Genomic DNA, 17,495 nt, shown 5'->3' with positions numbered 1-17,495 from the left:
AGAGGATTGCATGGACACCTGCCTGTGTGGGCCAAGCACTTAACAGGGTCTGAATTAGTTTGGTCCTTTACAAGGTGATTAGTTTATGTCTGCAGTGTTGCCCAGTCAAAAGAAAAAAAAATCTATAAATACTTTAAAAATGTGCCACAAATGTTGCATTTCTGGAATAGCTGAGAATATCAGTAATTTGGTTATTGTAAGTTTTGCATGGTGCAAAGATGAGTTATCTCTACCGATGTCTAACACTATGTTTTATGTTGCTACACAGCTGAGGGTCTTCAAACTGGCAAAGTCCTGGCCAACTTTAAACACTCTAATTAAAATAATTTGTAACTCCCTGGGAGCACTGAGTAATCTGACCCTCGTCCTGGCAATCATCATTTTCATTTTTGCTATAGTAGGGGTGCAACTTTTTGGGAGAAGTTATGCGCAGAACTGCACTAAATTAAGCAAAGGCTGCGAGGTACGCTGGCACATGAAGGACTTTTTCCATTCATTCCTCGTCATTTTCCGAATTCTGTGTGGAGAATGGATTGAGACCATGTGGGACTGCATGGTGGTTGCTGAACCATCACTGTGCCTTGTTGTCTTTCTGCTGGTCATGGTGATAGGAAACTTGGTGGTAAGTTTCGCAATGTGTTCTTCTCTTCATCCTGTCTGTGGTGGACTCCAGTTAATGGCTGTTCTGACAACAAAAAAACCCTGTTCCCTAAAACCAGATGCAAAAGTTACCTATGTGTGTTATAGTCTGCAAAATCCTCTTTTTCCTTTCACCTTTGAGCCATTGTCTGTATTTTCCCATTTTGTGAACTTTGCACACAGCATCACTTGACCTTTTCATGTGGCAATGTGACAAGAAATACCTTTGCAGTAAATACGCTACAGGCAGCTGTGTTTCTTCATATCTTGGGATTTGGATGTAAATAATCAGTGGGGCTTATGGCTTACCTGCTTGAATTAATTAGGCCAAGTGTTTAAGTCCCTCTCTAAATCAATTTTATTTTTTTTAAGACCTCATGCAAGTTCTGAATTACTTATCAGCAAATGGTAGAATCTACAGTGCTACCACAGAAATGAGGATTATTTTTAGTCATCTCAAGGTACATTTATATCCAGGAGCTAGATTTTGCAATGGCATAACCTAAGCAGCCTCAACACACTGTGCTGGGACATAAGGGACAGCCTGCCTTCCTTGGCCCTGTGCTGTCCTTTCTTGGTGCCCAAATCATAAATATCTTCTTTTAGTAACTTTGTTCCTCATGTTCTTCATCTATATGCCGAGCTTCTCTTAATTATAAAAAAAATCTGACCATATTTAACTCTAGACAAACCTTTATGGGAAATCTCTGCTCTGTGGTTGGATTCTAAATATGTATTTAATGTCTTGCCTGTTCCACAGTGCAAGGATTGATGTCAGTGATGAAATGCTGTGAGTGAGATTTATATCACACAATGATAACTGTCAAGCAATGAAGTGTTTAGCCCTCACTTTTTGTCCAGGCTTTCTTATGGTCCAAGGAAGCAGAGGGAGGTATTTGGGACTGAGATTTATTCCAGCCTGAAGTCAATGACTGAGACAGATGGGATGAATTGATCTCTGGAGAGCTGATATTCTCCACTGCCTGTGGTCCTTGGATGGCTCAGGGGTGTTATCTGCCCAGTTCTGCCATGATAAAAGTTAAGATACACAGATCCCATTAGAAACCAAAATACTAGTGAAAAATTTAAATTCTCACATTCCCTCAAAACAAACCAAAAACAAATAGAGGTTTAAAAATTGTTTGAAGGTTTCTCATTTTAAAAATGGGAAATTTGAGCTTCTCTTGCTTTTGATTTTTGTGATAACATGGCAGATTTGAGGAAACTTCTGGGTCTGAATCTGATCTCACAGAATTTTGGAAGTAACTCCACAGAGGCCTGATTTAATTCTAACTTGAAGAATGAAGAAACAATTATTAAACTGACAGGATGTGAGTCCATGTTACTACTTTCACCTTTGAAAAGTTGCTTTCACCAAACAATGCATTTGGCAAGCAGATCTGTTTCCTCTTGTAGTTCAAATTACATTTTTTGAGAAGAGAGGAATGGGAACATTGAAATTTCTGATAGAGAAGTTGATTTAATCAACCACAATATGATCAGACACTGTCATTTCCTTATCACCTTGTTTTGGCTTGCTCAGGAGAGACTGAACTTTGGTAACACCTGTGTTCTTCCAAGTTAGAATTCAGATTTTCGAATGCTAGTCTCCAGACTTTAAATTTATTATTATTATTATTATTATTATTATTATTATTATTATTATTATTATTATTATTATTTCAATTGCTTTCAGGTTCTCAACCTTTTCATTGCGCTACTGCTGAGTTCTTTTAGTGCTGACAGTCTGCAGACAACAGAGGATGATGGAGAGATGAACAATCTTCGGATTGCCTTCGCTCGGATCCGCAAGGGATTCCAGCTTATCAAGAGTGTGACGTGGGATGCCTGCTGTAGGAAGCTCAGGCAGATAAAGAAGGTGCACAAGAAGAAAATCAAATTGACTGCACAGAACTCACTTGGGTTCAAGAGTGAAGAGACAAAAAGTTGTAAAGAGAATTACAATAATGAATGGATTGAGAAAAACAGGGACAAATGGCGAGGTCTTGAAGATTTTGTTAGAAACCCCAACGTATTTGTTTGTGTTCCTATTGCTGAGGCAGAGAATACAAGTGAGGGTTTCGAAGATGATGATAAACTGAGCACATTTACTGACACAGAATGCAGCAAACAGGTAATGGATTTCTTAATTTGTGTTGGAACAGTAGAACTGTGGAGAGAGATAAAGGGAGGGAGGGATGTGAGGGAGATAATGGTCTCTAGCAGAACAGGGTGGGATACGTTGATCAATTTCCAGAGTGTTACAAAGTTCTGAGCTAGAACCAAAAGTAAAAATATTTTCATCAAGGGTAAATCATCACTTGGAGCCTTTTAAAATCAAGATTCTTTCATTCATGGTTTTAAAAGAAAATTTTTGCAGGAATTCTGGCTGACATGCTGTGGTGCACACAGGTAAATGTGGCAGTCCTTGGTGAACTTGGATTTTTTTATGTAAATATTTATGAATAATGTCAACTGTTTTGGTATTATTTGCACAAAAGAGCAAAAATACATGTTCTGCATACAGAACATTATCATGGATTCAGAATATGAATTGATAACTCTGATTCTTACTTTCTGTTTTTCCTTGCTGTGCGTACTATGGAGTAATTATTAGAAGTGGATGGGATTAAGTATGGAGTGGCTCTACTAAAGAACATATTTTTGATACTACATCATGTATTTACCCTGTTTTTTGTGTTCTATGAGTTTTTCAGTTTTGTTTCAATCACAATTGTCATTCAGGTATCACATTTTCCCATCCTATATTTCCCTCTTAATTCCCATGTAAGAATTCTCAATTAAGTTTTGAATATATGACAAAAACGCCTTCATTTGCTGCATGTCTGTTGGGGAAAAGTTCTATCCTTGGGTAAAATCAGAGACTCAAAATGATCCTTTCTTATAACACTTGTCTGGAGAATCCCTCTTTAAATAAAATTTATAACTGATTGTTTTTACCCCTCTGACTAGTATGCTCCCTAAAAAGGCAAAAGAAAGCTCCTCTAATCCACAGATTAATTTCAGGATGAAAATCACCTGAGGCAAAGGGGAGACAGAGCAAAAAATTCAGGCAGCTGGAGTAAAGGATCGGGATTTTCCTCTGAAGAATTAAATGTGCTCTATCTAGGAAAGGACAGGAAGAGTGAAGTCTCATCATCAGAAGAAAAAGAGGTAACATTATTTTTTTTCAGTGATGTTGACTTTCCAATACTGGTCAAACACAGGCATATTCCTGTTAAGGGGTTTACCAGAAGCAGCTCTGAACTTGCAGTACCTGGTCTGGCAGGACAAGAGCCAATATTGGAACTGGAATTCTGGGAGCAAAATCAAGGGGTTTCTAGGTATTTATTTCATTATTTCAAAGAAAAATATTAGTACAGGAAAGAAAATGTGTAGAAATGGGAAAACTACAATGTAATTTTGGTAGTAATTATGAATAATTTATAAAATAATCTCTGATACCTTCCATTTATTAAATTCTGACTCCACAAAAAAGGAGGATTTAAAAAAAAAAAAAAAAAGGAATTACAGAGAGATAAGCTTCCATGTGGGAAATTCCATCAAGTCTGCCTGTGTCCTAAGTATCTTGGATTCAAGAAACATAATGCTTAAATGAATTTCTCTCTATGTGATTAAAGATCTTTGTTACCAGTTTACAGTACTTTTAAAATAATTTTGGATGTAGAATACTTTCAAAGAAGTTAAAAACAGCATTATGGAAACATGAAAGAACAAAAACATAGCGTAAGTAATTGCTAACAAACTGCTGACTCATAACACATTGTCTTTGGTTTAATGGGATGGCAAAAAGCTTTGTAACTGAAGAATACAGGGTATGATTCCAATTTCTGCTTCCTAAATACTGTCATGGGTACTCAGTTCCTGGCATGATAATGGATATGTTTATCTGTGTGTCCCGTGTGAATGCATCTCTCCATGATTTCATGGTTTTAACCCATGTAATTTCTCCTATTTTGAGAACTACATTTCCTAATATGCAATTTAAAAGCTCTTCCATTTCCCAGTTGATTAGGCAGTTACACCTGGTTCATGTAGACAGATATTGGAATCATAGAGCTTTGACCTCTATTTGAATGCACATATTGGTACTTCTAAGCATGTATCTTTTAAAATCAAAAAGTATATTTCATTACCAACAATACTTGTAATATTAGTACATAACAAAGCTTTAATTTTGAGTTTTATTTGTTCATGGATTAATTTATTCATTTGGACCTGAATTAGAAAGAATCAATAACTGATATTACTGTGCTGGGTAGTTGGACAGTGTCAGCTCTTCTGCAGTCAGCACAGTGGATCTGGCAAATACCGAAGATGTTTTAAAACAGATTCCAGAATTTTCTGAAGACTTAAAGACTCCAGAACAATGTTTTCCAGAAGGTAAGACCCTCATGGTTTCACTACTGGGCAGTGAGAAGAGGGAAAGTTCAACTTGTCTCTCTAGTGATGCTGAGCCAATAGGGTCAGATTATTTTCAGTTAATTTTAGTTATCTGAAAAAAAAGCTAAATAGTTGTCCCTAGCTAGTCAACACAGAGACTGAGACATCTGAAAAATAAAACCCTTTCCCCTAAAAGCCAGTTGCTTCCAAGTGGGACATGGGCAGTGGCATAGACCCCATTCTGAAAAATAGCATTGTGAGGTGAGATGAATTTCACTCAGTTCAATAGCAACCAAATCACTCTGGGGGTTTAACATAAAAAAAGTGTGCGTGGAATCAGGTCTCACGTGGCAATGGTCACTTGGCACATCAGATTTATCAATACTTTGCAGCAGTAAAAGTATTCCCTGAATAACATTTCATGAACAATCTCAAAGAAAGGAGTGAATTAAGCAAAACAAGCTGCTAAGATTATTTGAATTTCTGTAGGGTAATGATGAGAGAATTGCAGAATGACTTGGGTTGGAAAAGGACCTTATATATCATCCAATAATCTGAGGACTCTTTTCAAATCACCAGACAATATCTATCTTTCCAAGTTGTTCTAGTATGTATTCAGTACTTTTATGATTTCTCCTTACCCTAATATGTAACAACTCTGGCTTTCATAATATCAATCCTGACAAATTTGGTGGCTTTCTATGCTGGGGTTACAGCATCTCATCTCTGCTTTCCAAAGAGTGGACAGAAACTGAGAATGGCTTTTGTAACATCAAGACTCTTCTTCCCATGGCCTTAAAGTTTTTGTGCCCCAACAGCAGGTCAGTGAGAGCCCGTCCAATGTCTCAGAAATATCTTAAAATAATGAAAAGTTGTCCAAGGGGCACCTCACCTATTTATATGCACCTACTGTGTATATAAATAGGAGCTACAAGGCAAATTAAACTAGATGTATCCCAATTTCTTTTTCTTGGTAAAACACAGAAAACCACCAACAACGATGCAGTAACTGTGACCATTGACTTTGTCCTATAGCCAGAAGTTTCCTGGCCATGCCTTCACATCCATGTGCATTCCTTCCCTGCACTCACTGCTGTCTCTCACTTTCAGGATGTGCTCGGTACTTCCATTGTTGCCTGGGTAGTGCTGCAAAGTTTGGAGGAGAAATCTGGTGGAATCTGAGGAAAACCTGCTACCAGATTGTTGAACATTCTTGGTTTGAATCCTTTATCGTGTTCATGATTCTTCTGAGCAGTGGAGCCCTGGTTGGTGTAGCACAGTTTCACGTATTCATGAAGGATTTTTGGCTTTAATTTGCACCCAGAGAAGTTGTTCTTAGCGACTAACAAAGTGAATATTTTTGAACTCATAATGAGGAAAAAGAAGTGTCTTCAAATAGCAATCTTTTATTCACCATTCTAATTATTGCAAATCTATTATTGATATTCCTAAAAATTACAAGACAGCATGAGCTAAGATAAGAATACATGAATTTCAGAAGCTGTTTCTCTTCTGGCGATATACTGGATTTTTCTCAGGAAGTTATGTCACAATTGTGAAATATTAAGGAGATTTTATACCATTAAAACAAACAAGTTGGGAAAAAATACTTAGTTCTCTTCAATATATAAAATTTATGAAATCAGTTTCTAAAAATATATACAGTCCTCCTAGGATTTCATTGTGCAGGAAGGATGCATCCACAGGGCTGTATTATATAGCGAAAAAGAAAGAGAAGGCACACGGAGAATTATACTTTTATCAGCTGGCATAGATTTGAGTAACAAATGGTATTCAGATCTGTATTAAATCAAATTGAATGATAAAAGGGTCTCACTGTTGCCTGACTTTATTTGTACAAGATTAATTTCTGATTTTTGCCATTTAACTATATCTATTCTGATTTCAGGCATTTGAAGACATCCACACACAAAAGAGAAAAAGAATTCAAGCGATACTGGGATTTCTTGATAAAATGTTCACTTTCGTCTTTGTTCTGGAGATGCTCCTGAAGTGGGTGGCTTATGGCTTCAAGAAGTATTTCACCAATGCCTGGTGCTGGCTGGACTTCCTGATTGTAGATGTGAGTTCTGCCTTCGCTGTTCCGTCACAGCATTAGCAGCAGAATCCCTGATTTTTTTCTGGATGTAAATTTCAGACAGTGCCCTTTACCCTATAGCAATGGTGTAATGATAATGTACTCCAGGCACCTGTCTTGGTTTGGAAAGACAGGTCTCTGCCAGGGCAAGCTGCAGCTTCCCTTGGAATGGAGAATGTAAACCCCCTCCCTCCAAATTATTATAATTTTGCAATTAAGGGAGCTTTCAGGCAAAGAAATGGGAATAGGAATAACAGTTCTTTACTAGGAATATTAAAAAATACAAATGAAGTAGTACAAAAAACAAGCAAACAAAAGAATCCTAGAAACACTGACAGAGACAGAACATGACCTGACACACTGTTGGTCAGAGTGTTGGTACCAGTCCAATTACATCTTCCTGAAGTGATAGATGTGGTTCTGTTGAAGAAGACATGATCCTGTTGAAGGGTGTAGTTTTCCTCTGAAGGTCCAGTGGTGGTGAGGTGTGTCCAGCCTTCCTCAGGGAATCCAGTGGAAACAGGCTGTCCTGGTGTTCTGAATCTCAGGTTTCATCCTGGTAGGAATGTTTGGCTCCTCCCCCTGGGTGGGGCATCTCACAAGGGGATGATGTAATTTTATCAGTCATGCAGTGAGCCTCGATGGCCCATTAACAGCAGATACCCCCTGGAGGAAGGATGAGTCCTGGAAGAGATAAAGAACACTGTCCTATCTTGTTTGAGCAGCTGGGACACCTGCTCCTTCCCCCCTGGAGTTAGGAATGGGTTATACAAGAGATAAAAAAAAAACACCTCCCCAACCAGTCGCAACAGATGGCAAATAGAATACGTATTTTTGGTTACGTATTGCAACCCAAGACAGCACCGAAAGCATGGTTTTGTTTGTTGGTTGAGTTTTGGGGTTTTTTAACAGAAATAAAGGAAACAGATGACAGGACATTGCTAATACTTTTCCTTTGTCTTCCCACTCAGGTCTCTTTGATAAACCTTTTTGGCAGTAACTTTGGGCCCATGAAATCTCTTAGGACTCTGCGAGCTCTGAGACCTTTGAGAGCACTGTCACGGTTTGAGGGAATGAGGGTAAGACTGATTGCAAACTAAAGCTTGTCAGAACTGATGAGCACATAACACGTTAGTGACTTGTCACTGTGTCTTTATGACACATTGTTCATGAAAACATGAAAACATATTCACCCTGGGTTCAGTTTAGGAACTATAAAATGAATGTTTAAAGAGACCCTTGGTTGAGCTCTTCTGTACTTGGGCATTCATTATAGACTTTCCAGGAGTGATTGCTCCAAGTGCTGTTGAAACTAAAACTGGCCTATGTGGAACTTTCTTCCATTGCTGTTCAGACATTCTTGTGTCCCCGTCTTACCGAGATAGGCAAAAATAAAGTAGAGAATAAGAACTGTGAGCACAATTATAATTTTTGAAACCTAATAGCAAGCTAACTCAGAGGAAAGAGTCACTTCAATTCTGAAAGTATTTTACTGGATTGATTTACAAAAACTGTAGCCTATTAAAAAGTACTTTGCTTAAATTATTGTTTCAAATAGAGTTCTTTCAGAAAACAAAAATGTTTGTCTGTAGAACATTAGATTTTCTTTTCCCATCAAAAGAGCACATTTATTTATTTTTTTTATTTTGGAAGTGCAACTGAAAATTCTGTGGTTGAAATCTTGACACTGAAGACAGAGAGAAATGTCATTAAATAATTAGCAGAATCTACCAAAATTTCCATGTCTGGAGTAAATTTTGATATTGAAACAGGTGATATCATACTTTCTGTCTTGCTATGAAGAATGTGTGTGGGACAGTCTCTAAAAAACCTTCACAAAGCCTTTGAATTTTTCTGTCCATCAAGTTTTTCTTTGCTACCTCACAGATAGGTTCACTGCCTTCACTATGAAACTTGATGTTCTCACCATTTCCTTACCCAGTTTTTTGAAGCAATCTGTTACGTCTTATCATACATTTAAAACCTGCATAGATACTTTTCTGTGGTCGCACAGCATCTGGCACAGAAAATATACCTGGCTTATGGTTATAGAACCCAAACACAATCATAATCCACTAAAAATAAATTAAGCAAATTACTAATGGAGAATTATTACTGGTCCTTTTAAGAACTACTTTTGACAGTCTTAAAAATAGTCCTCTGCACTAGTGCTCACGGATGAATACTTCAGAAATCTTATGTTAATAAAGTCTAAAACAAAGAAACAAATGGACTATGTTCTATTCCAAAAACAAGGGAAAGTAAATAAAAAAAGTGTGGACTTACATTTTATGGTAGTATGGTCTCACACCAGACCAAGAAGTATCAAATATTGCTTTGAAAGTCTAATAGATACTAAAGATATTGTTCAAGGTCCCCCTGCCAGCTGTGACTAGTATTTACACGGAAAACATCAGGTTTTTGTTTGCAGAGATGACCAAGTGATTGCTTACAAATACTGGGCTCATCCTTTTTCTGAAGCATATTTTTCCTCACCCTTTTCAACCAAGGTTGTGGTCAATGCCCTCCTGGGAGCCATCCCTTCCATCATGAACGTTCTGCTTGTCTGCCTCATCTTCTGGCTCATCTTCAGCATCATGGGAGTGAACCTCTTTGCTGGGAAGTTTGGGAAATGTGTCAATATGACAGATGAAAATTCTAAGATAAATGATATCGAGAACAAAACAGACTGTATGATGTATAACAGTACTGGAAAAATATTCTGGATCAACGTTAAAGTCAATTTTGATAATGTTGGCTCTGGCTACCTGGCTCTTCTTCAGGTGGTAAGTGCTGCTTGTCCTCAGTAGCCAGCAGCATGTCAGATGGGCTTGACCTTTTGTCAGTTCCTAACTCGTCTCTGAGGGTGATGCAAGGAATGAAATATCCTGCAGTTTGCTCTCCCCTTGTGGAGAAGTGGGAAAGGGGGAGAGATGAGACCCTGCTGTGATTTTCCAGGTGATAAAGAAACCTTTGGTGAGCAAGTGCTGTTGCAGCCTCCACCAGTTTTTTGATCCTGAGAGCTGGAGTCCATCTCAGAAGGAATTCTGGGGCAAATAGTGAACTTTTCTGTCAAAATGTGGATTTGTTCAGCCATGAGGGTTGCATGGCCTTTAGTGCCATGCTGATGAAGGTTTGCTCTGTCAGAATCCTAGGATAAAGTGTTCTGTCTCCCCCTTGCGAGCTTTCATATCCTAATGAGGCTGAGAATGAAACACACAGCAGCAGCCGGGGCTCGGTGCTTTGTGCGTGTGAACATAGCAAAGGCTTTTGCTTCTGTCAGTGTTATTCAGATATTTCAAATTATGTGAAGATTTTAACATCTAAGTTCAACATATTTTCCATAATATCTCATTCCAGGCAACATTCAAGGGTTGGATGGACATCATGTATGCAGCAGTAGATTCACGAGGGGTCAGTCATCGTAATTAAACCATATTTTTTGTGAATGCTACTGCTTTCTGCAAATGCAGTGTTTGTTTTGCACTTCTACATCTGCTGTTTGTCTGTGCTAAATATTACCAGTAATTATTTTTTGTCAGATGATGTAAACATTTGATCTGCAAATGACTCCTAGAATCCTAAAGCTTCTATCTTGCAATGGGTAAAGGGTTTCTGCTTTAGATACCCCCCCCTTATATAGAACAAAGTAGTATGACCTAGTAAGGTAAAAAACTGAAATATAGAAAATCTCTCAATTTCATCAGTAGTTCAAAAGAATAAAGGAATTTAAAAAATATTTTAATATTATAGTATTTCTAATAATATATATGAAAATATAAATTATAAATAATACATAAAATTTAAAATACTTATAATCGTATTTTCATATATTGATATGTTTTTGTCTGTATTTTAATGTTTTTCCTTTTTGTTCTTCAATGTGAAAAGTCATTTTTCATCTTCCAATTTTTTTTTTTATTCATAATTGCCATCACAGGAGCTTATTTGCTTAGAAAAGAAAAAAGAACAACAACATTGCTAGGCTAAGAATTTTAATGGCAAGAGCTTGGAATTTAACTTCTATGTAGTTTGGTTGATTTTTCATGTACTGAAAAATTTACAGCTCCTGTTCTTATTGGAAAGAACTGAATTGGTGCTTCTGCAATGTCTGTGAAAATCATGTCAAGAATATTCAAACAAAATTTTGTGTTATGCCCTATTGGTAGTTTTAAAATACATTACTTTTGTCACATTTAGCAGTAAGGCTGTAAATCTTAGTTCCTCCTGGAATCAACTTTTGAGAGGAGCTTCAATATGAAAATTATTCTGAATTGGGCTCACGTTGCTGTGTGTTATTTCTCAAGTTGCTTCTCATTCTTTCAGAAAGATGATCAGCCAAAGATGGAGAGCAGTCTGTATATGTATCTCTACTTTGTGTTCTTCATCATCTTTGGATCTTTTTTCACCCTGAACCTCTTTGTTGGTGTAATCATTGACAACTTCAACCAGCAAAAGAAAAAGATAAGTGTACTGGTTGTACTTTAGGGAACAAGGTCCTGTACATGGAATCTAAAACTTCTACTGGCACTTACCAGAGTATTAATAATTAAGTTACAAGAAGTAACTTTCTCCTTTCTCTTCCCCTGTAACCTGAACACCTAGATCTTCCCCTGACATTTCGAAGCCACTTAAAATTTCACTCCTTTTGGGGAACTCAACATGACAGGAGATTTGTTATTTAGAAAGTCGTCTGCTACAGATGCTCTGATGAGTGATTTGGATATTCAGCAAGCCCAGCACATGGGAAGCCAGGGAAAGATTTGATCCTGTCCATGTTTTTTGTATGCATGCCTTTTGAGTGAGCTGAGTTTCACACTAAGACTTCTACTCTATGAATGGCTGATTTGTGCCACTGATTTTTTGGACACAATTACCTGATATGGAAAGAGCCAGTAACAGCAAGGTGTAAAAAATGAAGGAATGCCAGTTTCCAGAATTTTAGATATTTTAAGTACAATAGTTTTGCTTCTCACCAAATAACAGTCACATTTCTTTGTGTACTTAGGTGGGCAAGATATTTTTATGACAGAAGAACAGAAAAAATACTACAATGCAATGAAAAAGTTGGGATCCAAGAAACCTCAAAAACCAATTCCAAGACCCCTGGTAAACTGAATTCATCACTGGGAAAAAGCATTGCAAAAATGCAATTTATTTCACTGAAAAATGCATATATTTATATATTGCATATTAATTATTCAGATTGTCTTTACATTGATACTCACACAGTGCTCTAAAGTCAGTCCCACACCAAAAAGTTGACTGAATTATTTTATGGGTTAAATATTTATTAAGTTCTCTGCATAAATATTACTGGGTTTTATATTCACCTTGGTACTGATAAAACTTCAGGATGGGAAGAGATTTTTAATGTCATTTTTGTACTCTGCCTTTCTCCAATTTCTCCAACTTCATTGTAGCTGAGGGACTTTGTGACATAAAAATTGGAAATGTTGGAAACATGTATGGATGGGTACTCCTTACTTTCATGACTGATGTCAGATGTATTTTTTTTCCCTCTAGAACAGATATCAAGGTTTTCTTTTCGACATTTTAACATCCCAAATGTTTGATATTATCATCATGGGTCTCATCTGCCTCAACATGATCACGATGATGGTGGAAACCTACGAGCAAAGTGAAACAAAGACAAACATCCTCAGCAAAATCAATATAATGTTTGTTACCATCTTTACTGCAGAATGTGTGCTGAAATTGCTGGCTCTGAGGCAGTACTATTTCTCAAATGCCTGGAACATATTTGATTTGGTTGTTGTTATTATGTCACTTGTTGGTAAGTAAAATTATCTTGAAAATTCTTTACTATATGGATTATTATTTTTTTTTAGAAAGAAAAGGAAGTAGTTAAAATTTATTGACTGCAAATAGTCATTAAAATGTAAGTCATAGTACTGTAAAGTCTTAAGGAAAAAATAAGCAACCTCTCTCAAGATTATATTAAGTGAGATTTAAAATAATTCCTTTATTAAAAGTGTGTATATATTTATAATGGTTCTTTAGGGCTTCTTTTTTTTCTCATCTGAAATACAGAATGAAGAACCCATCATAGCAGTATCACATTACATGATAATTTCCATTGCCACAGATTTAGTACCAACTAAGAAATATTCATTCAGATCAATTATTGGGTTTTGTTATCTGTGTTTTTGACAGATGGCTGAAATATATTAAAAAAAACAGGAATACTTGTATAGGTGTAGAATAGGAAGACTGGAATTAGATTGTAGCCTGTAGAATTCAGTTTCTGTAAATTCAGGCATTGCTGACTGAAAATAAGGGTTCACACTTTGTAACACAATAGAAAAGATCACCAAAAATGTATTAGTTTTTATTTGAAGGGATTGCAATGGAAGCTTGCAAATTTGAGCTTCCTGCCAATTTAACTATTCCCAGAGCTAGTGCTGCCCTAGCAACAGGCATTTAGAGGAAGAAGGATATTTCATTACTTTACTATGACTTGTATCTTACTTGTACTGGTAAGATTCCAGTAAGACTATGGCTTTTTCATGAGAAATTAAGTTTCTGGATTGTAAATACAAAAAACCATATCCAAACCAGCTACAATTAGAAAAGACAAGCCTCTTCTAGTGCTGCTAAAAGTCATGCTACGTATCATAACTATATTATCTAAATTATAACCATGACATTGCATTATATCTTGTTTTCGTAGTTTAGCTTAGTGTCAGTATATGAAGACAAATGTAGAAGGCAACATGAATCTGCTGAAATATTCATGCAAACAGATTCAAAGAAAATCATCAGTCATCAAGTGTCAACTGATACAGATACTTGAAGTTGTGCACAGAAAGTTCCTTGTCATCTTTAATGCAACAGGGACTGTCCTCTGATGGCTAAAGAATGTAGTTCATAATTGCTGATTTCAACAACTATTATTTCAATTCAGCTTCTCCTCAAAGTTATTCTGGTAGGGCTTTGCAGACACACATCAGATATTTCTGAGCTGTAAATATATTATCCTTACAGCCTCTTTACTAGTAAGGGGAAAAAAGGATACTCTAACGAGTTGTTGTCCTCCTTTTCAGCCTTACTGCTTTCCAGCATTGGCAAAGCCTTTGAACATTTCTTACCACCCACACTCTTCAGAGTCATTCGCTTGGCCCGGATTGGCCGGATCCTGAGACTCATCCGGGGAGCCAAAGGAATTCGAACTTTGCTCTTTGCCTTAATGATGTCCCTACCTGCTCTGTTCAACATTGGCCTCTTGCTGTTTCTGGTCATGTTCATTTATGCCATTTTTGGCATGGCTAACTTTGCCTATGTGAAGATGGAAGATGGCATTGATGATATGTTCAACTTCCAAACCTTTGCTAACAGCATGCTCTGTCTCTTCCAAATCACCACGTCAGCTGGCTGGGATGGTCTTCTCAGTCCTATTTTAAACACTGGGCCACCATTCTGTGATCCAAACATAAAGAGTGCCATAGGTGAATGCGGTAAACCTGCCATAGGTATTATTTATTTTGTAAGTTACATCATTATATCATTTCTCATTGTTGTAAACATGTATATAGCCGTAATTCTGGAGAACTTCAATGCTGCCACTGAGGAAAGTACAGAGCCTTTAGGGGAAGATGACTTTGATATCTTTTATGAAATCTGGGAGAAGTTTGATCCTGAGGCAACTCAGTTTATAACTTTCTCTGCACTTTCAGACTTTGCAGATGCTCTGCCTAAGCCTTTGCGCGTACCAAAACCAAACAAAGTCGAACTCACAGCAATGGACCTGCCTGTGGTCAGTGGGGACAAGATACACTGCTTGGATATCCTGTTTGCTTTCACCAAGAGGGTGTTGGGAGACTCTGGGGATCTGGATGCTCTGAAAGTACAAATGGAGGAGAAATTCATGGCTGCCAACCCGTCAAAACAATCCTACGAGCCGATATCGACCACGCTCAGCCAAAGGCAAAAGGAAGAGTCGGCCACAGTGATCCAGCGTGCCTACAGGAACCACCTGCTCCAGCGCTCCCTCAGACAGGCCTCCTACCTGTACCAGCACAGAACTTGCAGCTCTGACACTCTGGGAGAGAATGCTCCAGAAAAAGAAGGACTCATTGCATCTATGCTGCGTGCAAATTATGGTAGGAGTCCTAACAGGTCTGAAACTTTGTCCTCAGTGTCCATCCCTCCATCGTATGACAGTGTCACAAGAGAGAGCAGTGGCAATCTCACGGTTGAGAATGGAGAAATAATGGGCAGTCAACAATCTCCAGACATCAAGTAGTTTATTAGTGACAAAGCTGTTAACAATATTTTTAAAATTTTCACAGAAGATGATACTGTAAATACTTGTCAGAGGAGGCAGCCTCCCTATGAAACCAGGTCCATGGATGGTGATCAGTTAATTATGGCAGCTGAGAATCATGGCCTTTGGCTCTGCTGTGTTCAGTTTTCTTCAATATTTACCTATTCAGAGAAAGGTTTTGGATCTGTTTGATCAATGGCATCTCAGTGCAAACCAGGTCCCATGGTACCTGGGTGCTGTGACATGTTCACAGCAGTGAAAGGCAACCTCAGCTGCTATTTCCCCTGTACAGGAAGCAGAGAAAAGTCCAAGTACCAATGGATCTACTGGAGAACAGAAAATGAATCTCACTATGAATAGAAAGGAGTGAAACTTTATTCCATTCCTAATTGATACTATCATTATAAACCTGTTTAGAAAATCGCTGATGATTTTTTTACTCTTTTTTTTTAATGTATGGGGACAGATGTGCCACAAACATAGACCCTGCATGATCCACAGATATTCCACAGTGTAGTGGACTTCTTCCCATATGATTGATTTACAAAATAAACCATGGCATGTACGTTATCATAGTTGCGTTACTGGAGTTCAATGAAATAATAAATACAACTCTTAATATTACAGAAGTCATACTGAACAGAGCGAAACCTTGCTTTATATTTTGCCTGTGAGGATTATTTTTTTTAACATGGTTTCCTCTGGCGGTGAGGTGAAGGCAGCTGTACCATCAGTCACCCCATAAAAATTTGTGTTTATTGCATACTTTGCTCAAACTTCTCCTAACAGTTGTGTTTTGGGTTCAAAATGTGGTAGAGAAGAGAAACACAAATAACATTGGCTGGAAATTAGTAATATCACTTCAGCCACTCCCTTAGACACTGGAAACCAAGACTGGGGAGCTCCACACGGGACCCATCAGAGGTGTCCTTGATTGTGGTGATGAACATCATCCACAGCCATGGATGTGTCCCTTTACAGGTTGGAGCCTTTCTTCCTCCTGCCTGTGTTTCTCTGAGGGGAGAACCAGCCTTCTGTCTCCTGCAAAGGTTAGAAGAAACCAACGTATGAGTTATGTAGGCAATTAGGAAATCTGGACTGAAGTACTTGGGTCTGGGGTTAACATGATCACAAATTCTGCTTCTGATGGAGCTAAGTGTGCAGATGGTCTCTCATGGTTTCTCATCTCACCACATTTTCCTTATGAAGTCCTTTATCTTCATGTCCTTATAACTCAGGCTTCTCAGAAAAAACACATGCCCAAACAGTACTTAATCTTTTGTCCTTTGTATATTTACTTTGGAGATTTGTCCACTGATGCACTTTGCTGTCTAAGGACTGTTATGTTTCCCTTTGTCATGTACTAGATGTAGTCACAAATTACCCCTGACATTTTAATTTCTTACATATGCTGATGTCTTTAAGGTTTAAGATACTTTTTATTTTTCTTAGTTGCAAGGTTGCAGCCCTGTGATCACTGTTGAGTTTGGCAGGTTCTGGCAAGGCTTGGGTGATTTCAGCCAGAAAAGTACCCAGTAATTGAGTGGGACCTGCTGTGTGCACTTGTTTGCAACCTGCAGCAAGTTTTCTTCTTTCTTGAATGCCCCTTCTCTCTGGTAGAAGTTATATTCTCATGTCTTGTGTTGCTTTCTTCTCCTGTCTTTTCCACCTCTTCAGATTGTGAGCTTTTTGGACAGAAATTCTCTTTTGTTATGGATGGTAAATTAGACCTAATAATGAGACTCTGTTTTCAGTTAATATTATCTGAAGACTGATGCGAATAAATAATATTTATAGTATCTTTTAGTTTCCTCTGTGGTATTCCCTTAGCTTCTCCCTAGCCAATCCTGAAATCGTAGCTCCTTTAATTAGTTTTGACTACTACTCCCTCAGATTTTAAGGTAGGTGCACAGTGAATCCATGTTATACCAGAAAAGTCAACAGCTCTGTGCCTTTAGAACCCAGAGGCCCTATTCCTTCAAATAAAAAGATAAATCTGACAACTATAAAAGAATTAATGAAATTAAACGGGCTTATTTCAGCATATGAACAACCACAGCTGCGGAG

At 37.7% G+C, this 17,495-nt stretch overlaps 1 protein-coding gene across 1 annotated transcript in view; it reads left to right on the top strand.

The window, feature by feature from the left end:
* The window catches only part of LOC136294658 (sodium channel protein type 5 subunit alpha-like), a 42,767-nt gene extending 25,540 nt beyond the window's left edge, over window positions 1-17,227 (top strand). Inside the window, exons 16-29 of the mRNA XM_066192666.1 lie at window positions 269-622; window positions 2,336-2,773; window positions 3,667-4,016; window positions 4,454-4,475; window positions 4,923-5,043; window positions 6,154-6,308; window positions 6,953-7,126; window positions 8,113-8,220; window positions 9,652-9,927; window positions 10,502-10,555; window positions 11,468-11,605; window positions 12,146-12,250; window positions 12,668-12,938; window positions 14,209-17,227. Of these exons, the coding sequence (XP_066048763.1) occupies window positions 269-622; window positions 2,336-2,773; window positions 3,667-4,016; window positions 4,454-4,475; window positions 4,923-5,043; window positions 6,154-6,308; window positions 6,953-7,126; window positions 8,113-8,220; window positions 9,652-9,927; window positions 10,502-10,555; window positions 11,468-11,605; window positions 12,146-12,250; window positions 12,668-12,938; window positions 14,209-15,407 (3,765 nt within the window). The 3' untranslated portion in view covers window positions 15,408-17,227. The remainder of the gene's footprint in view (window positions 1-268; window positions 623-2,335; window positions 2,774-3,666; window positions 4,017-4,453; window positions 4,476-4,922; window positions 5,044-6,153; window positions 6,309-6,952; window positions 7,127-8,112; window positions 8,221-9,651; window positions 9,928-10,501; window positions 10,556-11,467; window positions 11,606-12,145; window positions 12,251-12,667; window positions 12,939-14,208) is intronic.
* Window positions 17,228-17,495: the final 268 nt, after the last annotated feature.

This window comes from Chamaea fasciata, unplaced genomic scaffold (assembly GCF_029207755.1).
Source record: "Chamaea fasciata isolate MVZ Bird 193981 ecotype frontalis unplaced genomic scaffold, bChaFas1.0.hap1 SCAF_1, whole genome shotgun sequence".
Lineage (NCBI taxonomy): Eukaryota > Metazoa > Chordata > Aves > Passeriformes > Sylviidae > Chamaea > Chamaea fasciata.
The sequence above is the reverse complement of the archived record's forward strand: the minus strand, read 5'-3'. Positions and strand labels throughout refer to the sequence as shown.